Raw genomic sequence first — 24,556 nt, forward strand, 5'->3', positions numbered from 1 at the left:
TTCAGAAAAAGACTATTGGAATAATGTCAGAAGTAATATTCAGTAATGACCGGGGAGTTTTCCATGGCTATTGAAGTATATAAATCAACTCAAGAATCATCTGAGTCCCCAAGAGAAAAAAAAAACCAAACCCACCCTTAACATGATGTAATATAGTTTCATAGCACAAGAGATAAAGGGAAGATGATAGAAGCAAACAAAGAAAAACATAGATATAGAAGTAGAGATGATAGGTGATAGATAGATAGATAGATAGATAGATAGATAGATAGATAGATAGATAGATAAACAGACAGATACATAGATAGATACAGGGATAGATACAGGGATGATAGATACATAGGTAGATCAAACACTTGTCCCTGACAAAAGCAACAATAACCTCATTATTAGTGACAAGCTCTAGTATATAGGAGAACTGGGAATAAACCAGACAAGGGGCTTGATGAAATTTGATGAGGCATAGGCATGCTGAGAGTGAACTTGCCCTGCAGGAAGAAGCTGGAGCTAGGGCATTCTGAGCGCAGCACGGAGTGCCACTCAGCTGTTTTTCCCCAGGGTCATGCCTGAGCTCCATCGATGCCAACCAAAAAGGAACAGCAACACTCAGAGAAGCAGAACACATGAGAGCACAAGAATTGCAGAATCACACTGAAGTGACATCATCACAGAAGGACAGAAGACTTTAACTAAAAGGTTGGATGATAAGGGCACTGGGGCAGTGACCTTGACCCAGACACAGTCTGCATTGTGGATTGGAGCCATTAACCTTGACTAGACATCAGCAAGTGCTGGCAGGAACAGAACCTTTGGCATTCACAGATACCACAGACTTAATAACTTAACCTTGGAAGCAGTGTACCACATTCATATTTCCAGCCGCTAAAATACTCAGATAAGAAGAGAGTCGCTTTAAGAATCTGTGGGATACTACTTAGACATGATGGGTAGCCCTTTGTGTGACTATGAGTTATCTGGTGTTTCCCAAAGGAGAGTTAGGTGTCCTCCTAGGAAGAATGGAAGAAATCCTCAATGCTTCCTTGAAAGCAGCATTCTTCTCTCTTATACAGCTAACACAAAGAGAAGAGACTTTGGGTTCCATCCCATCCTCGTTCCTTCCCCAGTGTGCACAAGTTCCTGGTCCTTGTTAGTCATTCAGCAGATGCGAGCTCCCATCCTCATCCAATAGTGAATTAGGGGGGAAAAGTAAAATTCTGTAATGCCAGCCCACACTGGATGTGTTTATCACATTCACATGAGGTCCTTTGCCCAACTGTTCTGCCCGTTTAATGCCAGCCTGCATGGATGCTGGCACTTCATTGTGCCTAAGGAGTGTTAGCACAGGGTTAAACTATACAGCCCCCTCCTGCTTTCAAGTGACTTCAATCAAATCACACAGAGAATAAACACTCTGAAAAGGATGGATACACGTGAAACGCGTGTCTGTTTGCAAGAGGAGAGTTTATTTGGTTTGGAGGGACTGCAAGAAAGGGTAGAAGAAGCAGAGAGAACCACGAAATACCTTGTGTGGCCCCATCACAGATCAGACCTCTCAGACCCCCCAGAATCCAACTGGGCAGTCAGGAAGAAACCTTGGATGAAGTTGGTCCAGTGGGCCAGACTCAGGACCAGACCACAGCACTAGGCCTTTGCTCTCCTTCCACATAATGATTCCTCAGGGGGACTGGGTGTGGGGTCAAAGAGGCTGAGCTGTGCCACCGATGGTCTTTGTGTCTTCGTACAATCCTCCTGCTAGCTGTGGGGTATTTAGCAGGGTCCAAAGGTATTGCAGGGTCCACATCGGGAGCGTGTCACACAAGGATTTGTGACACAGGGTCCGATGGGCTTGTCACAGGCGTTGGTGGTGGCGCAGGGGTTGCAGGGCAGCCTGGAACACGGGATCATTGGGGTCAGCATAAGAAAGTTACGTTTTTAGAAAGCAGAGTTGGATAAGAGCAAGGAACCCATTCCCTCATTTTTAAAGAACAAGCCTTGCTCAGATCACTACCTCTACAGAGTTCAAAGACGTTGGTAAAAGCAAATTGAATACTGGAGATAGGGTCCAGACTTCTGTATAAGCCTGGGGACACAGAGGAGACATTGCAACCTCTAAGGCTCGGCCTCCAATCCAGAAGAGGGGACTTGGTGATACCCGCCGTGCAAATGCAAACTCTGTTAAGAGAATGGTGTTTCTAAAAACCCTGCCTCAGCTGGCCCTTGGCCTGTTCTACTATTATTAAGTCATCTTCCTTGGAGGTGCTCGAACGTACTAGAAGACGGCTGCATTGAGTTGATTCTCTCAAATGATTCTAACAAGGGTCAAAGAAACAGTCAACCTAAAGTTTTGGTCTAATCAAAACGACGATTGTTCTTCTGTTCTCTTTCCATGTCGGAAACCATCTATAAACATTTAAAGGTTTTTCATTCTGTAGCCAAATAATCAACAGCAGGGAGTCCAGTCACCCTGTGATTATCTTTCGGGATAGAAACTATCTTTAGGTAATACTGACAAGTACCTTACACTGGTCTCTGCAAGTATACCGATAGCTGAACTTCATCTGCCAAGTCCCCATGTTATTCGTAAGGCATTCTGTGTGTGCCTCACAGTGATGGATACGCCCACCAGCAACTCACTTGCAGTCCTCACACTCCAGCAGACCCCGGTACGTGTTGATCTCGCACTCCAGACGGGACCGGATGTCCAGCAGCACCTGGTACTCCTGGTTCTGACGCTCCAGGTCAGACCGGATCTCACTAAGCTGAGACTCCACGTTGGTGATCATGCACTGCACCTGGGACAGCTGGGAGCTGTAGCGAGCCTCGCTCTCTGTCAGCGTGTTCTCCAGGGCATTTCTCTGTGGGGAGAAGACAGGGGCTGTCATGGAGCTGTTCCCTCTAAAAGGTCCTGCATGGCCTCCCAAAGAAGTCACAAGCTTCTAGAGCTAAGGAGACGGAGTGGCCCCAAGGACACCCCAGTGACTCTGCCTCCCAACTCCACACTGCTCAGCAGCAGGGCTGGACACTACACACCATGTTGTGCTGGGCCTGCAGCTCGATCTCCAGGGAGTTGACTGTGCGCCTCAGCTCGATGATCTCCGCCTGGCAGGACTGCAGCTGCTCTGAGCTGGACACCACCTGCTTGTTCAGCTCCTCAGTCTACAATCGGCAAAGACAGAGACAGGCTCAGACCCTGCCTTAGGGTCCTAGGGGACTCGGTTGCAGAGCGACCACAGGCTCAGATGCCCACCTGTGTGGTGAACCATTCCTCCACCTCCCGGCGGTTGGTTTCCACCAGGGCCTCGTACTGACACCTGGTCTCATTGAGCACACGGTTCAGGTCCACAGTGGGAGCAGCATCCACCTCGATGTTGAGGCGGTCTCCAAGCTGGCAGCGCAGGGTGTTGACTTCCTGTAGAGAAAAGGGCAAAAGATGGACCACAGCACTAAGGAGACCTTCACACTCTAAGAAGCACATACATCGTACAGTTTTTTTTTAAAGATGAAGGCAAAAGGCTTTAAAAGGATGAATATTTTTAAGAGGCAAGTTTATCATAGACATTATTTTTTAAGATTTACTTGTTTGTTTATGTATTTGTGTCTATAAGCACTCTATTTGCATGTCTGACCACATGACAGAAAAGAGCATCAGACAGAAGAGGGCACCAGATTTCATTATAGATGGTTGTGAAGCACTATGGGAATTGAACTCAGGACCTCTGGATGAGCAGCCCATGCTCTTAACCTCTGAGCCATCTCTCCAGCCCCCATAAACACTATTTAGAGGAAAGTTTAGTAGAAATATTATGAGTGTCAGGAAATATGATGAGAGAAGCACTGCACTGAAGGTAGAAATCCTGACCCAGTTGATGTAAATCGCCTCTGGGGACCATCTGAGTCCCTTCCCTCATCTCTGTATGGAGATCCTTAGATATGCTACTGCTAACATTTCTTGAGGTCCTACCATTTCCTTCCGGTTTTGTACTTGTCGTGTGATAAGCCCAGTGTGGCAAGTGATTTATAACTGTTGCTACATAAATATGGAGAAGCCCAGTTGAATGTTGCCCACTCATTCTGTGTCTCCTAAGGTCATATCCTGTCTGTTGGAACTTGGGAAAGTATCTAATCTTTGAGATGTATAGCTGATTTCCTCACATTGCATTCAAACGTGAGATCTGAACCAAGCATTATTTAAGTTTCCTTATTTCTCCCATTTTTCTATCCGTTCCTCTACCCTCCCAGCCATTCACCAAATAGCTTGGAATCCATTCGCCTAGATTTCACAAAGGACAAAAACACCCTTTCTTTCCCGACTTTATCACTGATTTGATCACTACTCAGAAAATAACAGATCTCATGTGAGTCTTGGGCCTCACAACTGGTCCCATGTGGACACAGGTCAGGCAACCACACTTCTTCCTATAAAAGAAATCAACCTGGGCCTTGTCATCCAATCATCTCTCAGCTATGCTTTGAGCAACTAACAAAAATGTTGGCTAACCTAGCAGAGCAAGAGCTACCTTCTCCTGCCCAGGAGTCGTGGCACCCTCGGTATTGAGACATGGGCGTCTGGCTCTTTCTTACCTCCTCATGGTTCTGCTTGAGACACAGCAGCTCCTGCTTCAGAGACTCCACCTGAGCCTCCAGGTCGGACTTGCAGAGGGTCAGCTCGTCCAGGATCCTGCGCAGGCCGTTGATGTCGGACTCCACCAGCTGCCGCAGGGACAGCTCCGTCTGGTGCCTGCACACATGATCAAGTCAGAAGGCACCAAAGAGGGGGAAAAGAGTTTCTGTTTGGATAACTCAAGTCAAGCCCATCTTACTTTGAGGCCATCCCATTTGAAATGTTTTAAAAGGAAAACATCAGTGTGGTGAGTTGGTGTGACCTGTCTCCTTCCGAGACCCACAGAAAAGGTATTGTGTGTGAGCCCATCAAGAATTCACTCACAAGTTGCTATCAGGGAAGCATCCGGTCTTTGTCCTCTTGAGTTGCTACACTTCCTAATTCTACTACAGCCAAGCTCCCTTCCTTTCCTGGAAATCATAAAATTCAAACTCACTTAGATCCAACCTTGCCACTGAATGGCTGGAGATGGATTCTTTAATCACCCTGAGCCTTGTTTGTAAAAGGAAGAGAACGCTAATAGTTCATTGTGTTGGGGTGAAGATAAAGAAATGATACAAGCAGAATCTTAGTATAAATTCTAAAGTCCCACAAAAGATTTAAAGGGTCATTATGATTATAATCCTACCTGGAAATATTGATTAATTCACTGGAGAAAAAAATGGCTTTTGCTTCCTATCTTTTTATGGCTTAATAAAGCCTTTGGGATACTTGATAATGACTAATTTATATTGTGAGGCTAATTTTAAACTTTATTTTTAAAGCCAGACTGCTAAGTTCGAAAGGATAAAGAATGAATGGTCCCCTACACTGGTTCAAGCTAAACTTAAAACATAGACCCTCAGCTCCCTGGCAAAGACATGTTGGCTTTTAATCTAACTCAAACCCAAGTCACAAGCACACTTGGAAGCTGCTTCTGGCCCAGTCTCAGACCGAGGAGGCATCACTTTGCAATCCAGCCTCTCACTAGGCTGTTCTGCGCATTACCCATGTCTTACTTGGTCCTGAAGTCGTCAGCAGCCAGCTTGGCATTGTCAATCTGCACCACCAGCCTGGCGTTCTCAGACTTGCCGCACAGAATCTGCACAGAATGGAACGTGAGGTACATTATTTCTTCCCAGTTGCTCTGTGTCCTTTCAGATCTTCACATTGGGTACAGAAGCAGCACTCGCTCAAAAACTATCGTGTGGAAGCACAAATATGATACTGTGTTCTACCTAATCTGTCTCTAGGTTCATTTGTCTGGCATCATGCCTTCTTCCTTCTATATGCGCACTAAGAGCTCTTGTCTTCTGTCTCTGTAACTCAAGCTGCGGACGCCTCTCACACAACCTCTGAACTACGTCCCACAACTGGCTGTCCTGCTCTTGCTCTCCCATTGTCTGTTCTTCAAACAGAAATGAAGAAAGAGCTCTGAGAAGCCAGGATGCCGGCTTCCACTGGGCACTGCTGATCCTGCACTGAGGCAATTGGCTCTCATCTGTGTCTTTCTTTTTATTGTTGTTTTCTTGTTTCTGTGTAGCCTTGGCTGTCGTGGACTCGCTTTGTAGACCAGGCTGGCCTCGAACTCACAGTGACCCGGCAGAGTGCTGGGATTAAAGGTGTGTGCCCAGCTCTGAAGCGCTGAGGTAAAAATGTAACATGGATGCCAGAAAGGAAGGGCGTGAGTTGAATGTCCTTATTCAGTCACCCACAGCTGGTGAGTGTGGCCATGACTTCCACTCTTCTAGGGCGGCTCCTAGCTTTCCTGTAGTAACTGAGGCTACTGGGTAATCAAGTCTCAGGTCAGGTGAGCAGCGATCCTCAAATGCCCACAATGGGGAGCACTTCTGGGATACAAAACCAGGCATGTTGCGGATAAGCAGGACAAGTGGCTTAGCCTCTTACATCACCTCCACTGGAACCTGCTGTCCCCTGTCCACTCTCCTGACACTGTGCACATGTCATAGGTAAGATGCCTGCACCTCATAGAACCCACATCCCTTCCTTCCTTAGCTTCTCCGGGTGGCCACTTCCTTCCGTGTACATCCTACTTTTCCCATAGCACTTCTTAGGACCTTTGCCATGGTCGCCCTTCCCTGCATCTCGCTGCTGGAATACAATTCTCTTTCTCGGCATTTGACCCCTGACCCCGACCTAGCAACACACCTAATCCTCACCAACTGTGGGTAAGTAAATAGCGATACTCAAATCACATCACTTCTTTCTGGCATTCACTTTGTTGAAACCACAGGACAGGAGATAAACAACTTCCTCCAAGAACCAAGCGCGTGCTTAGTCAGATAGAAACTCCTATCTGTTGGGAGCTAGGAGGTAGTTCAATCGGTAAAGTACTTGCCTTGCAAAATGAGGGCTTGAGTTCAGTGGCCTAAAGTAAAGATTTAAAAATTCATGGCATGGTAGTGCTCACTTATAATCCCAGCACTAAGGAGGCAGAGACAGACAGCCCTACTTGCCTACTTTCCAAGTTCCAGGCCAGGAAGTGTCTCCATTCCAGAATAGTGTGTGTGTGTGTGTGTGTGTGTGTGTGTGTGTGTGTGTGTGTGTGTCTACTGATTTATCAAAGCTGCCTTTTACTGTAGTTGCTACAAGTTGGAAAGGCTTTAACTATGTAAGTATCCACGTAGAAATTCTTTAGCTCAAACAACTAATTCAGGTGCACAGTAATTTTTTTAAATGCTATAATTTGTCTAAAAGCAAGAAAAAGACATCATAATACACCTTTAAAAGTGAGCTATTCTGCTTTGGGGTGAGAAGCGTGCTAGGAACCACTGGCTAATTTGACGCCGATGCTGAACCTGCATACTTCGATCGTGGCGATTCCAAAACGCATTTTCAAAGGCGGCTTCACACGTGAGGCCACTGAGTTCTACATCACTACCAGCGTCAGCTGTAAACAGCCTCAGCTCCACTCAGACTTGAGTGTGTTCAATGGAATAAGTATTCATTCAAATGGCACCAGGGTGCCCCTCCCCCTCACCTTCTGCTGCAGCTCCTCAATGGTCCTGAAGTAGGCCTGGTAGGCAGGGCACAGCAGGGGCTCCTGCTGCTGGTTCCTCTCCTGGATCCTACACTCCAGCTCCGCGTTCTCTTGCTCCAGCTGCCTCACCTTCTCCATGTAGGAGGCCAGGCGGTCGTTCAGGAACTGCATGGTCTCCTTCTCGCTGCCGTTGAAGGAGCCCTCGCAGAACCAATTGCAGTTGCCCACGTTGGCGGGGATGTTGCAGGCCCCGGGCAGGGTGCAGCCGTGGCAGCTGGGGGGCACGCAGGGCCTGGAGGAGCAGCTGGTGCGGCAGCTCATGGTGGGCAGGCAGCAGTTGTAGGACATGGTGCTGGAGGGAGCAGAGCCGTGAGAGTCAGCTTCTAAGCTGGTGTCCTTTCTCTGGTAATAAGGCCTGGTCCTCTCTGCAGCTTTATATTCTGTCAGTGGTGGGTGTGGTGACCACGGAAAACATCAGCCCCCACCCCCTTTTGCTCTCATTACCAATTTTCTATTTGTTATTTGGCCACCTCTCATGAGTCCTTTAGCTCGTAAAATGTTTTACTTTGGCTTCCTGCTATGTCAGGACTCCCCACCAATCACTCTGGTCAGTTCAGAAAGAGCTTCATGGTTTGGCTTCAAAGTAACCAACTTTGCCATTAGCAGCACTTGTTTACTGGGCATTGAGTTATAGTGGCTTCCAGCCCCTAGATTTGGGGGGGGGGGCACTTCTGATCGCTTTCTCCTAAGCCTTGGGAAGGTCTGTGACTTGTTCAGCTTCTCCCCGGCAAGGAGTCTGGGAAGAAAACCATATGAGGATCTCCTTAGAAACCAAAGTGGTTGGTAGCAAATCCCAAAAGTTAACACCGGAAAATGCAACCCAGCTCAGAGATGCCAGATCATCCAAGTGGGTGGGGACAACATTAGCTTCTTCCAGGAGGGGAATCTTCGGGGCTCCATTTGTACCATTGTGTCCACACGGGAATACTTAGAACACTAACATTTGGGGAGGGGTAGCCACTGCCCACAACCTAGTACAGTACCTGCCTGTTCACCATGTCCCTGCCTGGAATTGGCTCCTGCTCCCTTAAAAGGGTCCGCTTTGCACCAGACACTGAGTGAGCTAGGTACCTCATATGCATTAACTCCTACAGGGCCTACAAACCCTTGTTGGAGTTTATAAAGTGGCCTTGCTATTGCGTGACACACTTTCCTTTCCAATAGCTTTAGTATAACATGAAATAATGTGGGATAGACTGAACTCAGTGGAACTCAGCCATCGTGTAGAAGTGTTTCTCCTCATGCCCCATCCCCGAGTCAGAATGACACCAAGAAACAAGCTTACTAAGAACTCATCAAGACTGCATGGTTCCCACTAGAGGCTGAAAAGATAGAAGCCCATAGTCAAGCTAGTGTAGAAACACCTGAACCTAGTCCTCCCAAGGGTGCGATCCCTCACTGCCAACGTGTTTGCTAAGGCAACATCCCATGTCTGTCAGCACATTTTGGCAAACACATCTTCTGCCTTTGTGTTATTCTAGATGGAGCTTTGAACTGCGTAGATTGTATGTCTAATCTATTGGTGTCCCAAATACAAAAGGCATGTTTTTTTTTCCTTGTAAACTCTACAGTAATTCCTATCACATAGCTATCACTTGGGTCATTCTGTCTTCAAATGTTTGCCAGGACCATGTTCTTTTCATTATTCTCATGAAAGGCAAATCTACATATATTAAAGCTGTATCTATCTGTGGAGCCATCCAGATGTTATTTAGAACTAAACCCATTGAGTAAGATAAACCATCCACGTTAAGTCATTTCTTAATGGGTCAGACACAAGTTTAGACTATAAAATGATGTTGTAAGTTTTCTTGAGTGATTCTGAAAGTCATTTCCAAGGAAGAACTAGTTCCAAGAATGCTTTTATACAGAAAGCAAGCTTTAATCAAACGGGCAGTCTTTTAGCAGTAACCTAAGATGTTCGCCATCTCTGAGAACCATGTTCTACTGTGATATGAGGATCAGGTGTGCGGATTTAGAATCAGCATCGAGCTGATTAAAGTCAAACTGAGTGAGCTTACACAACCCAAAAAGAGAAACCATGTGAAATCATTTTTTTTATTATCTCCCATTCTTCTCCTTTTTTACATCACAAGGCTCAAAAGAAAATCCCAGACAATGCTGCCTTTTAACGAGTAAGAAAGGAATAGTGGTCCTAGACTAGAAAATGTATCCATGAAGATTGTATAATTACTGCTACAGCTTCTAGGCTGCTCAGGGTGGAATAATCCAAATGCTCACAGTAGAGTTAGAGAAAGACAAATATCCTAAGTGGAAGTGGCTGTGTTTGCTGCATGATGGCATGGGTAGTATATAGCAAATGGCTGAAAGGGTGTCTGTTAAGAAAAGAAAAAAAAATTCAGCTCATTTCCTAGGAATTCTTAGAAGTATAGTGCTTCTCACTTACTCCATGTACCCTACACTGTGTGTTCTCAACTTTATAGAAATGATAATGTTGTCTCTGGCCAATGACCCTTCAATAAACACGATGAGCAGATGAAATCCTAACAACCAGAAAGGTTTTATAGTTACCTGTATCATTGTGTCAGACGCGGTGTCTGAGGCTTCTGGTCTCAGGATGTGAGCCAAGGACATTTGAGGTTTAAGGACACTACTCATTACAGAAGCCAGGGCTATTTCCATATCAGAGATCACACACAAACTCAGCAGTCGTGTTTAACCATGCAGTGAGGTCAGGGCAAGTCTTTTGCTGAAGTCACCCTCCCTGTCTTTAAAGTCATGAGGAAGCCTCCCTTCTCTTTCCCAAAGTTATGTTTATGATGGTCAGTATTTGCTCTTTGAAATTCTCGTCAGAACATAGTGTATGTAAGATGTGTTATTTTGGAAACGTAAAAACAATAATGTATTGTGTTCCAATGACAATGAAGGGTCACAGATGAGATCACTGGGCAAGCAAGAAGATTTCTCACATCCAAAAGGGCTCCAAGTCAAGTCAGAAAGTACATGTGAAGTTCTCTCATGCTGTTTTTCACTCTAGGATAGACTATTATGAAACAATCTCAAACCATGTAACTTAATGAACTTTTAAAATTTTATGTATTTATTGTTATTATGTGTCTGTGTGAGTGCAGACACACATACACGTGTGTAGGTGTCAGACAACAACTTCTGTGGTCATTTCACCACTTATGCCTCTGCATGGACTCTGGAGCTCGAACTCAGAGTCATGAGGCTTGCGTGGGAATCACTTAGCCGGGCTAACAATCTCATCAGCCCCAACAATGATTTTATCCTACCAGGGATGGCTAGATTAAGGAAGCATGCAGGGAGGGGGTTAAAATCTGATGTGCAGTGTGCTCTACAGGTCAAGTGAAAGAGCAAACGTAACGCAGCTTTGTTTTGTTTTCTTTTGTTTTAAGCACAGAAAATAAGCACCATGCTTAGTGTGGCTTGTGTGGTAAATGTTTGTGTTCCTTTCATTCACCGTCACGTTGATGATCTGAGGTGAACATGAAGGAACTGTGAGGACAGAGCTTCTCTTCCGGCAGCCTACAGACCATGTCTCTGCATCGCCGTCGTCGTCAGTGAGCTCCCTGTTTTATATCCAATCTGAATGCCCTCTCCCTTGATCTCTTGATCACCTCCCTCTGTGAAACTAATAACTTCTCTTGGCTTCTCGCTCACCTCAGCTGCTCCTCCATTTGCCTCTCCAGGTGTCCCCAAGAGACCTAGAAAAACAAGCTATGAGCCTCATGCCGGGAGTTTTGATGCACCCCCTGTCAGCTCTGTCAGTTTCTGTCAGTTTCTGTCACCCCCTGTCAGTCCCCCAAGGCCCTTTTGTCCTCTACCTGATTCCCTCAGTGGTCCTAACTCCTACGGATCGAGCTACCACCCTTATTTAAGGAACTCCCTAAGAAATCCAGCCGCTCTTTTTGAAGCTCTCTACATCATCATTGTCTCATTTCAGGATGCTCAAAAACCTCACCCCCAGGGGTCTGGGTAAGAGCACCTGTTGCTCTTGCAAGAAGATCTGAACTTTTCCCCAGCATTCACATGACAACTCATAAACATTCATAACTACAATTCCAGGGGACCTGATGCCCTCTCCTGACCTCCATGGACACCAGGTACACACATGTTGCCCATACATACATGTAGGGTAGGCATTCATACACATAAAATAAGATAAATAAGTCCATTTTAAAAGAGAAAAAAACTTTAGACCCATAGTAGGGCATTTGTGATGAGTAATCTTATGTAACAGCTTGACCCCGGGTATGAGATGCCAGATGGCTGACTGAGAGCACTCCTGCGGGCATTTGAAGAGTGTTTCTGGAAACAAATTATATTGAGGATAATCTTTGCCAAGGTAGAATCTAAACCATTAGGAGCTCAAAGAGTGAATATGATATGTAAGGATGTTCAATTCACCTTCACACCTTGACTAGGACCTATCTCATCAGCTCTTCTGGCTCTCAACCCTTTGGGCTTAGAATAGAATCAGATAATTGCCTTTCCTGGGCTACCATCTTGACAAAATTACAGACTCCCTCAATCTCCTTAATGATATGAGCCAATCCTGCATAGTAATTTTTCTATGCCTCTATCTGTGCCTTAAATAGAGAATAGATATATACATAGATAGGTGGGTAGATGACAGATAAATGGTAGATGTCCTCGTGATGGGATTTCTATAGGTAGCCTGTTGGTTGATTTGTCTAGAGAGCCCCTGACCAATACAGTGTTCAACCAGTATAATTTCTTCTTCATCTTTTCATGTTCTTCATCTCCATTCAGTTTCCAAATGCTAGAGGATGCCCCCAAAACCATCACTTTCTCCCCAACCCACCCATCTCAGTTTGCGGTTCCTCTTAGCAGCTCCCTGAAGAGTCTTCCTTCTGTTCCTCCCAACTCCACGAGCTTCCAGGTTCCATTACAAGCCAAGCTATCCACAGCTGCCGGATACATCACATGGCAGCTTCCCGTGCAAGCAAATCTCATAGATAACCCCTCAAAACACTGTTGGGTGAAGCCTGCCAAACAAGAACGCAGTTTTGTTCTACTGCCACATTTCTTTTACGTTCTAGGTTAGAAAGTAAACTCTCAGATTATAAATACCCCCTCCCAATTCCTCATTTCCTTACCCAACACATGTAATGTTTAGAAGAACTTTCCCTCTTCTTGAACTCACACATTCATCAGTCTAAACCCGGGCCATCACATTTTATTTCAGAATTATGCTTAGTGTCATATAGCATGAGTTGATTGGGGTCAGAACTATGGGAGGTACATAAGGTTTTAATAACCTTATCTTGAATGCTCATTAATGTTATTCTTCCTCATCCATTCCATTCAACGGTGTCTCTTGCTTTGCGCTCTGTTGCAGTTGAAGGGCCCACGGTCAACAAGACAGGCAGACAAATAGCGTATGAACAGTGCACGTCGTCAAATCGCCGATCAAGGGCTGTCTTGCTCTCTGAGTCTTTTCTTATCATTTTCTCACACTTCTGAGATCTGTAATTTTTCGTTTCTATCTCCCTTGAGCCCTCTTGCTGCCTGTCAGTGATAACTGTCTCTTTGTCTTATTCACTCCGGCATGGAAATATTGCTATGAGTCAGGAATGGAGTTTGCTTATGAGTGACTCCTCCTTCTCTGACATAGTGTTTGACATACAACAATAGATAATTGATTGTATTTATGTCAGTCGGAGAGCATTAATGGAATGCATAATAACTGTGGCTGTGTTTTATAGGCTTGAAAAATTCTTAAAAATTCAAAGATGAGGCAAGTGGGTGGAGACATAGGAACTGTTGTTTATTGGGAAAGACAGTGGGCGCTGGCCTTTCTTAGAACTATACGCCATAGAATACAAAGGGTTCGTGCTGGGCGAGCTGATGCATGCCTTTGGGCCGGTACTAAGGAGCCAAAGACAGGAAGATCTCTGAGTTTTAGACCCGCATGATCCACATAGCAAGTTCCAGGCTAGCCAGGGCTATGTAGTGAAATCCTGTTTTAAAAAAAGAAAAAGAAAAAGTTTGTGAAATAAAATTATTTCATTTTTAAAGTTGGGCAATAAATAACCACAGTGGATCTGTTTATACAGCTCATTATTTGATCTACTTTTATGTGTGCAGTTCACCTGTTTATCACTACAGTATCCATGTGGCAGTTGTTGGTATGACTCAGTATTTATACCACCAAAATGCGTGTGTTACCATTGACTATTTTGTATGACTAACCTGCAAAGTATATGATGCTTTTATGTGTTTCCCAAGTAAATCCCTTTAAAAATATAAATTCTAAAAATAAATTATTGGGCCTGGAGAGACGGTTCTGCAGTTAAGAACACTTAGTCCTTTTGCAGAGGACACAGAGGCTGCTCCTAGCAGCCATGTAGCAGCCCAAAACTGTCTGTCACTTCATTTACAGGGGATCTGATACTCTCATCTGGCCTCCATGGATACCAGCAAACATACATCTGGTACAAGATATACATGTAGGTCAAATCATCATACATGTAAAATAAAAATAAATTTTTAAAAATTGTAGATTTGAGAAAGGTTTAAGGGAGCAAAATTGCCTTGATGAGAGGAAAACTAAAGAATAAAAAATTGGGCTGGAGAGATGGCTCAGTGGTTAAGAGCACTGACTGCTCTTCCAGAGGACTTGGGTTCAATTCCCAGCAACCACATGGTGGCTCACAACCACCTATAATGAGATCTGATGCCCATTTCTGACCTGCAGGTGTACATGCAGGCAGAGCACTGTATACATAATAATAAATAAATAAAATTTTTTAAAAGAATAAAAAGTTGACTGTACTTAAAAGACAATGTCTTAGCATAATGTCAATTATAAATATAATGATTAATAATATTATCTATTGGTTTAATTAATTACACACTGACATAAGTGGAAGGACTTGAGCAATGAACGAGTGGTGATTTTTGTTGTTGTTGTTGTTTTTATCTGAGGTGGTGATTTATTAATTTAATTCTCCTCTAGCAAAATTTTACTTAAGTTTTTCAGATATACATTCTTATGAGATAAAATCTTTTCCCTTAACTTTGGGCAAATAAACAACAATTTGAAATCTAAAGAAAAAGGCAATTCAGCCGGGCGTGGTGGCACACTCCTGTAGTCCCAGCACTCAGGGAGGCAGAGGGAGGCAGATCTCTGTGAGTTCAAGGCCAACTTGGTTTACAAAACTAGTCCAGGACAGCCAAGCTACACGAAACCCTGTCTTGGAAAAAAAAAAAGAAAAGAAAAGAAATGAAAGAAGGAAGGAAGGAAGGGAGAGAAGGAGGGAGGGAGGGGAAGAGAGAGGAAGAAAGAAAAGAAAAGGCAATTTCTTAGGCATAGCAAGTAGGTGACAAGACAAATCTGCTCACCAAAGTTAAGTCTCATCAGTTAGGTGCGATGGTGTGGACCAACGTGAAGCGAAACTATCTTTGTGAAAACGTGGGACTTGAGCCGAGACTTGTTAAAACAATGAGAAGACCAGAAAACAGCAAGTGGCTTCGACGGAAAGGACAGTTTACCCAACTACCCTTCAGAGTGAGCTTTCCCAGAGGCAGACCTCCCCCTAAAGTCTGGAGAAAGGCTTCAGGGCTTCCTCAAGAGAGGATGACGTGATGGGGGAGGGGATCTGAAGGAAAGCAGGGCCTCCCAAAGAAAGCCCCTAAACAAAAGGGGCAAACAGGTTCATGAGTAGTTTTAGGAGAGATGGTGGATAGTTCTACACAGTGACTGGCGTGAATGGAGCCAGGTTCTGGAAGGGACCGACACGTATCTTGCAGCTACTAAATAGAGGTGCTATAGGGCCTTAGCTGTGCATGGCTTCTTTACCCTGTCTTAGAAAGCAAGCTCTGGGGAGGTCTGGCTTGGTTTATGCGTTTGGGAGCAGCTACCAAGTGTGTGTTTTAACAAGACCAAGATTCAGGAGTCATCAGCTAACCCGAGAGTCATTAAGGGTGACATTTATCCCGGAACAGCGATAAAGAAAGAAAGTCAAACCGCCTCTTCAGACGCCAGAGCACAGGTGATCAGAGCCATCCTGGGAAGGTATGAGGAGCTGTGGAAATCAATGAAGGGGCCCTTCCACGTGTCTATACAGGTGGGGGAGGGGTTCCAGAGAGACATGAGGAGGAAGGACCACTACTCTCTGAGTCATTTCTACAGCGCAGGTGGTAAGCTAATTTAAAAGAAAGAAGCCTAAGGAGATTGACAATTTGACAAACTTGGGGGGGCGGGGCGGGGGATGGGGAACTCTCAGAATAGCCAAGCACTCTGCAGCTGCTGGTGAGAGTGCGCCCATCCAGAGAACACCTCTCCCCCCACCCCTCGAGGTTTCCCTTTGCGCTTAAGAGCTAGGCCAGGCATTTGATCCATTTAGTCACCCTGCTAGTGCAAGGTATTTTTATGGGACCGTCACGAATAGTTTACAAAGTATGAATACGACGTGAGAAACACCTTTACTATGCCAGAGAAATAAAGTTTATTGGGAAGTAAATGAAGCTGCCTCCTTACGTTCCAGGGAATACCAGAGAAGAAAGGAAGGCAGGGAATGGAGGCACTAGCAGGAAGCTCTCTCCATGGTAATCCTCAGAGCTCAGATTGCAGAGACCTGACACCTGTGGCAGCAAAGAGACTCTCGACCTTCCACTTAAGGAGTTTGTGGGGAAGTTGGCGATGGCCATCTTTGCTTGCTGGTCTGGAAAGCATATCCCTATCTTTAAAAAAAAAAAAAAAAAAAGCACAGTTGTCACGGTGATGTTTCGGAATAGCAACCGAAGTCCTAGCCAAGGAGGGGCCTGGGGACCATTCCTGAGTTTGAACTAAATGGCTTCATTGACATCTTCAAAGGGGATTCCACATTGTTCAGTTACAGCAGCGCTTTTGAGAGCCGCAGCAAGGTCCGCAGGAGCCGCCACTAGCATTGGTGGTGGCACATGGGTTGCAGGGGAGCCTGGGGAGACACAACAGTTATGAATGGGTCAGAGAGGAGAAATCAGAGAACCCTAAGTCACACCTGGTATCTTGCACTTGTAGGAACAACCTACGGATTATCAGTGGTTAGCGTGGAACTGTGATTGTCGCCAAAACCCTTCTCCCTTACCCACAATCCCTCGCGTAGAACTGGAAAAGTATGTTTTTGAAAAATGCCGCCTCGCTCTTTTATGCTCTCTGGGAACTTAATAAGATCTGCCTTAACATGTAAGGCTGTGACTGCCAATTCTGCCAGCCCCTCCCTCAGCCCTTTCAGAGGCAGGAACCATTCCCTTCACCTTTGCTCATCCACGGTTACTTAGCTAGTACAAATCACTGTATCCTCCATAGGCTTTCAGTAGTTTAAAACATGGCTACCATGTGTGTCCGTGTCTAAAATGCCCATCACACTTACAATCCCAGAAATCCAATCTGTACTCACTTGCTGTCCTCGCACTCCAGTAGGCTCCTGTACGTGTTGATCTCACACTCCAGACGGGCCTGGATGTCCAGCAGCACCTGGTACTCCTGGTTCTGACGCTCCAGGTCAGACCGGATCTCACTAAGCTGAGACTCCACATTGGTGATCATGCACTGCACCTGGGACAGCTGGGAGCTGTAGCGAGCCTCGCTCTCTGTCAGCGTGTTCTCCAGAGAGTTTCTCTGTGGGGAGAAGACAGGGGCTGTCATGGAGCTGTTCCCTCTAAAAGGGTCCTGCATGGCCTCCCAAAGAAGTCACGAGCTTCTAGAGCTAAGGAGACGGAGTGGCCCCAAGGACACCCCAGTGACTCTGCCTCCCAACTCCACACTGCTCAGCAGCAGGGCTGGACACTACACACCATGTTGTGCTGGGCCTGCAGCTCGATCTCCAAGGAGTTGACTGTGCGCCTCAGCTCGATGATCTCCGCCTGGCAGGACTGCAGCTGCTCTGAGCTGGACACCACCTGCTTGTTCAGCTCCTCGGTCTACAATCGGCAAAGACAGAGACAGGATCAGACCCTGCCTTAGGATCCTAGGGGACTTGGTTGCAGAGTGACCACAGGCTCAGATGCCCACCTGTGTGGTGAACCATTCCTCCACCTCCCGGCGGTTGGTCTCCACCAGGGCCTCGTACTGACACCTGGTCTCATTGAGCACACGGTTCAGGTCCACAGTGGGAGCAGCATCCACCTCGATGTTGAGGCGGTCTCCAAGCTGGCAACGCAGGGTGTTGACTTCCTGATGGAAGAAGAAGAAGAAAAAGAATGAGCCTACGAAAACAGACCTGCTCTCTTCCTGCTATATGGAAGTGGGAACATTGCCTAAAAAAGGGATGGGGAACTAAAAAGAAACTCAGGACTGTGCCAAAGATGCAGACAACAAAACAAAGTTCGAATAGGGACCACACCAGTGTCTTTCCCAAACGAAAACTGAAACACCTTCCCAACCTTCTAAGACTGGTCCTTGTGGCATGCAAATCCTCCTGTTTCTTACCTCCTTTCGGTACTACATACTTAGCCATACTTAAATATGCCTTGCCTATGCATTTCTTTGCTCAGCCTATACCCTCAAATAGCAACACACGTTTTGGAGTCTTCCTCTTGCCCCTGAGAAGTACTCCAGGTCCTCTCTGGAAACCCGGCTTCCTCCCACTAGGCACACCGCACAGCACTTATTTCACTCATATTTGCAATATTATCACTCGGGCTCTGTAGTTGCCCTCCACACTAGACAGCACGTTCTTAAAGACAGGGGTCATGATTTACTAAATCTCTTATCCATCTCCACCATCAATTCCAGTGCCCAACAGTAGCGACCAGCAGAGCTCAGTGGATGAACATCCCCACCCAGGATCTCTACCACCTGCCTGCACTCACCGGGATGCTGGAGCATCATCAGCTCGCCTTACTCCTTGGTAAGGATACAGTGCCATCCTGCTCGGATCTTAGTTTAAGGTCTTCCAGGGAGTGGTCCCACATGAGGGAGCATGACTTGGGGTACCTCCTGACTTCAGAGAGCCTCTCTTAATGCTAAAGGATTCGCTCTAAGGCCCTGAACCCTGCTTTTTTAAGCATTTCTTCATACCTCCTCGTGATTCTTCTTGAGACACAGCAGCTCCTCCCTCAGAGACTCCACCTGAGCCTCCAGGTCGGACTTGCAGAGGGTCAGCTCATCCAGGATCCTGCGCATGCTGTTGATGTCAGCCTCCACCAGCTGACGCATGGACAGCTCCGTCTGGTACCTGCACACATAGGGTGGGACAATCAGCTAGTATCTTGCTAGGGTGGGATTGGACCAAGAACTCCATGAGCACATACAAATATCTGTCTGTCTTTCCTCTTCTGTTTCCTTCTTGCTGTGTGTGGATCAGCTTGGGGGCAGTGTGGGGGGAGGGGGTGTCTTGACTCACTTAACACCACAAGGTGCCCACAGACACCCAAAAGGTGGATTCCTCACTCTGTGCTTAATGTTACTGGTTAGTATAACACCAAAACAATCCATTCTCGTTTCTGGATTTGGGAGTTGTATTTTTTTTCTAACATCTTTCTAGAAATACTGATATGGGTTGAACTTCACTGACCAGAAAATAAAAAACACAAAATGTTTAAAAATCTAAAAGTCTTCAAGGGACATAAAAGCACCACGGTGAAAACAGCCCCACCTGACTTCACTGACAGAGCAAAGTTCAAATGCAGGTGCACTGAAAACCATGTCTAAAATGGCATTCCGGCCTTGTTCACGATGTATAGACAAGTTAAGAAATGAGTCCTGGGCTTAGACTTGGGTCCCATCCCCAAGGTGTCTAATTAGGAATTTTCAATTACCCCACAGCTCAGAAGGCAAGGCAAACCCCAAAAACACTTCTGGTGCCAAGCACTTTCGATAAAGGGCAGTCAACCTCCATATCAACTGAAGGGCATGAGTCTGAATGCCTATTTGAAGCTTATTTTTTATAAGCCAGACTTAGGAGGAGACATGGGGGGGGGGGAGGAAGGAAATGTCTTTCTCATCCCTTCCACCTGCCCTTCCAGGCAACCTTAGACCCACCGAGCCAGGAACGAGCCAACGAAAGAGCTCCCAAGGTTTGGAAGTCACCCAACTCAAAAGGGTCAACGTACTTGATCCTGAAGTCATCAGAGGCCAGCTTGGCATTGTCGATCTGGACGGCCAGCCTGGCATTCTCAGACTTAGCACACAGGATCTGCAACAACAGTTCTAGTGTGAGATCCACTTGAACTTGACCATGTGTCCCCAGTTCAAACCAAGGCGGCGGCTGCTGGCCTCTGACGTGGCCACCCCCCTCACCTTCTGCTGCAGCTCCTCAATGGTCCTGAAGTAGGCCTGGTAGGCAGGGCACAGCAGGGGCTCCTGTTGCTGGTTCCTCTCCTGGATCCGACGCTCCAGCTCCGCGTTCTCTTGCTCCAGCTGCCTCACCTTCTCCATGTAGGAGGCCAGGCGGTCGTTCAGGAACTGCATGGTCTCCTTCTCGCTGCCGTTGAAGGAGCCCTCGCAGAACCAGTTGCAGTTGCCCACATTGGCGGGGATGTTGCAGGCCCCGGGCAGGGTGCAGCTGTGGCAGCTGGGGGGCACGCAGGGTCTGGAGGAGCAGGACATGGTGTTGGGAGAGGTGGTGGGAGAGCAAGTGAGCTGCCGGAGGTAGATGTGGGTGAGATTTGAGTCTCTCCTTCTTTCACGGCCTTTTTATACCCTTAACTGGTGGGTGGGGGCATAATTCCCCTTCCTGAAGCTTCAGCTAATTTTTCTTCAAAATATGCTACTTAGATTGCTTTCAAAGAGTCCCCCTCATCCCATAAATTTATTCCATTCAGCTTGTGTCACAGCAGCCTCTTCCGAGGTGCAAGCGGTTGATGATGAAGTCAGAGTTTCATCAGCTGGCTTCAAAGGAGGCAGATTCATCACAGTCACCAGAGGCTCACCCCATTACTCAGAGGGAAGGATAGCCAGGGACTTGAGGTGGGGTTGTTTGGGAATCAGAGATTCCTTTTCCAGGAGGATCGGCTGATATAACTGAGGCAAAGGCCCTTGGGTAAGCATCCTTCCCATAGGCCTCTCCTCTCAAGTCTGCCCACATTTCAGCATCCAGGGACATAAAATCCTTACAGAAGAAATTCAGCCTGAACTTGCTGCACATGGCCTGATGCTCAGTGCTGGCTGCACCATGGGAAACGTGCAAATAGACAGACTACTAACTGTTGTGTATGGGTGCTTGGGAAATGAGAAAGTGAAATGAAAGCTGGATGGATGAATGGATGGATGGATGGATGGATGGATGGATGGATGGATGGATGGACTGGAGGCACAGACAGACAGGAATTATTCTAAATAGTGGTTTGCCCAGCTATAGGCCACAGTCTGTATAGAGTGTGGATCTGTGCTCTGAGAGGATGGTGGAAACTTTTAAGAAATGGAGCCATTGGATAGGTTCTTTAACATTGAGAAACACCACACACACACACACACACACACACACACACACACACCCTGTACTTTTCTGTCCTTAAGAAGTCAAGCCATGCATTTGGGTCAATAGTAATCTAAATTATTAGCAATCTTAATGAAAATTCTCGTTTTACAGTATTTCCACGAACACAACATCCCATGCTTTTCTTGAGAAGATGGCTGTGAGACTGTTGTCCCTACGTCATTGCTTCTGGGGAAGCTCAGAAAATGCCCAAGTCTGTGGAAAAATGTCAAGCCGATGGTTCTGATTGTGGGCTCTATCGGAACCAGAGGAACCTCCTCTCCTGTCACAAGTCCCCTGGGGCCAGGCCGCCTGCCTCTTGACTCTTGGCCTGATTCAATTAGTCTGTTTGAAAGGAAACTGAACTCTCAAAAGTTTTTCTGGGTCTAGAGAATGGAGCATTTCACCTGGCAGGGGCTCACCCACCTGTCCTCTGACTGGTGTGGCCTGCACCTGAGCAGCTGCAGTCTGCTGGAATTTTGGGGCAAGCTCCCCATACACGCCAGCTTCGAGGTGTGAGGTAAGGGTGAAGGGGGAGACAGTGATGTGGTTTTTTGGGAACAGCCTAGGGAGTGGGCCCTTACAGTCCACAGTTTTTAAATGTGCCTCCCCTGTTTTTTTTTAAAACACCCCAAGACTGAGCACTGCTGTTTCTCCATACATCTGCTGATGGCAATGGACCACCAGGAAATGGTTTATAAAAGTGTTTTGGGAACTGTAGAACACAGTTATTTACAATATTTACATATGACTTTTATATATATATATATATATATATATATATATATATATATATATATATATAATGACTCGCGGATCATATAAGTTTTGTTCATAGCCACAGTTCCCCTTTGTTGCAGATATTATCTCTACTCAAAGTATTACAGAGATTTCTGTCTGCAAGGGGGTGTGGGCTGCATTGCTTTAATGCTCAGTTTGTAAACAACACACCTTTCCCTTAGGGGATCAGCTTGACTGTTGTGAAGCCATTCAAAGAGCAGCTGGGAATAAGATAGACAAGTTAGATAATTAAAAGCAAACAAAGTGTCTAATTATACCAATTATGACCCATTATTGTCTTTAGAGTGGCTTGACAGAAAATTAGTTTGGAATGTACCTGTGTGAGGAGCCTGTGCATAGGGGACAAGTTTAAAGAATGCCATTGACTTGGATGTAGACCCATTCTTCATACCTTATGGTAGAGGCTTGTCTGTAACTATAGATGGAACCTGATTCTAATAAGAAAATGTGATTTTAAGCAAGTTTCCAAGCCTCGGTGTCCTTGTCTTTAAAATGAGTTTGATTTCTAACAGTGGTATAATCATTCATTGTGATAACATCCTACTATTTTCCTAACTCATAGTAGATACTCAACAGCTAAGAGCTATATTGGTTTTGAAATTGTTATGCTGCTGTCATGAAGTTAGTGACTAAAAGTGACTTAAAACAACTCGACTGTATTCCTCAAAATCCCATAAGTTAGAAGTCTAAAATTGGTCTCAAGTTAGAGTTTTATGCTGTGTTAAAAAAATAAAAATAAAAAAAATCAAGAAATCGAGTAGCATTTTACACATGAACCATGAAAAAACTAAAAAGAAAGCTGGTAAGATGCCTCTGTGGTAAAGATGCTTGCTGCCAGGTCTGACAACGGGAGTTCCATCCTGGAACTCACATGGTGGAAGAAGAGAATAAAATGCTATAGACTGTCCTCTGACTTCTTCACACATACTTGGTGCAGGAGCACTCTCTTACACACATATATACACGACATGGTTAAATAAATTTATTTTTTTTTTAAAGATTTCTTAAAGGATCAAAGTCCAAAACATCAGAATCAAAACTATAAAACGTAATAGAAAAACATGTATACGTAGAAGGAAATCTTTGTGAATCTGTATTTGACATCGAGAGCTCAGACAACCAAAAGGAAAAATTGAATAAATTTCCTCCAAAATAAACCTGTGCATCAGAAACTCAAGTTAATGGGGCTGGAGAAATGGTTCGACGGTGAAGGATGCTTGCTGCTCTTGCAGAGGACCCAGGTTCAGTCCCCAGCACCCACACAGTGGCTCATAACCCTCTATAATTACAGTTCCAGGGGATCCAGTGGCCTCTCCTGGCTTCATAAACATTGTACTCACGGTGCACTTACGGATACCCAGACAAAACGCTCACACGCATCAAATAAATTTTAAAAATAAAATAAAAGGAACTCCCTTAAGAAAATAAACATGGTCGGGAGAGATAACTTGGTGATCAAGTACTTGCCTAACATGTGTAAGGCCCTGAGCTCGGGGTGCAATCCCCGGAAAGAGAGGTGAATAAACCAAGGAGTTCACAAACTGAGGGAAAATAACTATGGATCATTAATCTGGTGGGAAGCAAAGTCTAGAACTTATTATGAACTTCTACAACCAAGCAAGAAGACAAAACCTCTTAAAAGATAGATAAGAGATTTCAACTGGCAATTCTCCCCAAAGAAGATACGCAAATGGCCATGGAAAGAGATGATCAATGCCTTTAGTTGTTAGGAATATGCAAATGGAACATGAATGAGGTGCCACTTCACACCCATTCTGATGACTATAGCTTCAAGCAAACAGAAAACAGCAGGTGTTGACAAGCATGTGAGAAGTGGAACCCAGTGGTTTCTGGTGAGAATCTTAGGCAGTGCAGAGGCTGCAGCAATGACACACTTTGAATGGCCTGACAACAGTTCACAAAACTGTTGCTCACAAAAGTAGGCTGATAACATCCGAAAGGGCCTCTGGGGTTTTATGAAGTCAACACCGGTCATGTCCGTGCATCTTCCTAACAGTTAAAGAAAGATGGACGCCCTCTCCTCACAAATAGTGCTCTCCTCAGCCCCCAGAGCTTGTTTCTTTCAGCATCCTGAAATTTGTTTCCAGCACCAGCTCACTTGCTCAGGTGTGAGGCTTTGTGTCCTGAGGTGATAGCACCTCTTGCAGGTCCAACTTTATGCCTTTTAACAAATTGTGAGTAACCAGTGGTTGGGGGCTGCCTAAAAATACCTCTCCCTGCCTCAGCACCTAGCATCTACAGAGTAGCAATCCATTGGGGATTGGTTAGATTGAAGTGAGAAAAGACGAATATCCCATGGAGAGTTGATGGATCTTCTCAGTCAGTGACTGGAAAGCCCAGGTTAACAGTGAACACATATATGAAGGAGAAGAGGACGTCTTCGGTATGACCTGAAAAGGCAGAAGTTCCTTCACAGGGTACCCCTGGGGTTGCCTGGACCACAAGAACCCAGAGTCATAGAGCACTAGTCCAAGGATCCTACTGAGAAAAAAAAATCTTTCTTTCCCTGAGCCTCTTTGCAATGCCTAGTTCATGCTTCCTAGTTCAGGCTTGGCTAGCAACTGCTCTGGGAGACTCCTGTCATGAGCAAAAAAACAGAACACAAGGGAGAACATCAGCCCAGCATCGCAGCAGCATCACCCTCCCCTCTGGCAGCTGCTC

At 45.7% G+C, this 24,556-nt stretch overlaps 2 protein-coding genes across 2 annotated transcripts; both read right to left on the reverse strand.

Annotated features, from left to right (window-relative positions):
• Positions 1-1,442: 1,442 nt before the first annotated feature.
• LOC311578798 (keratin, type I cuticular Ha3-II) lies at positions 1,443-8,019 on the reverse strand. Its single transcript, XM_084748849.1, has 7 exons — positions 7,602-8,019; positions 5,620-5,702; positions 4,582-4,738; positions 3,248-3,409; positions 3,031-3,156; positions 2,635-2,855; positions 1,443-1,888 (listed from the first exon to the last, which is right to left on the reverse strand). The coding sequence occupies exons 1-7, from the start codon at positions 7,947-7,949 to the stop codon at positions 1,768-1,770; spliced, it is 1,218 nt and encodes a 405-aa protein (XP_084604975.1). The 5' UTR covers positions 7,950-8,019; the 3' UTR covers positions 1,443-1,767.
• An 8,077-nt stretch (positions 8,020-16,096) lies between these two features.
• Positions 16,097-20,276, reverse strand: KRT34 (keratin 34). The gene is made up of 7 exons (XM_084748855.1): positions 19,897-20,276; positions 19,710-19,792; positions 18,676-18,832; positions 17,668-17,829; positions 17,451-17,576; positions 17,054-17,274; positions 16,097-16,591 (listed from the first exon to the last, which is right to left on the reverse strand). Exons 1-7 carry the CDS (start codon positions 20,203-20,205, stop codon positions 16,504-16,506), a joined length of 1,146 nt encoding a protein of 381 aa, XP_084604981.1. The 5' UTR covers positions 20,206-20,276; the 3' UTR covers positions 16,097-16,503.
• Between the last annotated feature and the right edge of the window lie 4,280 nt (positions 20,277-24,556).

This window comes from Acomys minous (assembly GCF_964271855.1).
Source record: "Acomys minous genome assembly, chromosome: 12".
Classification (NCBI taxonomy): Eukaryota; Metazoa; Chordata; class Mammalia; order Rodentia; family Muridae; genus Acomys; species Acomys minous.

Coding starts and splice junctions, on each gene's coding strand:
- LOC311578798 (XM_084748849.1), bottom strand. CDS start 7,949: ATGTCCTACAACTGCTGCCTGCCCACCATGAGCTGCCGCACCAGCTGC. Junction 5,703..7,601: donor TTGAGGAGCTGCAGCAGAAG/GTGAGGGGGAGG, acceptor CATTCTGTGCAG/ATTCTGTGCGGCAAGTCTGA. Junction 2,856..3,030: donor TGCAGGCCCAGCACAACATG/GTGTGTAGTGTC, acceptor TTCTCCCCACAG/AGAAATGCCCTGGAGAACAC.
- KRT34 (XM_084748855.1), bottom strand. CDS start 20,205: ATGTCCTGCTCCTCCAGACCCTGCGTGCCCCCCAGCTGCCACAGCTGC. Junction 17,577..17,667: donor AGGAATGGTTCACCACACAG/GTGGGCATCTGA, acceptor TGCCGATTGTAG/ACCGAGGAGCTGAACAAGCA. Junction 17,275..17,450: donor TGCAGGCCCAGCACAACATG/GTGTGTAGTGTC, acceptor TTCTCCCCACAG/AGAAACTCTCTGGAGAACAC.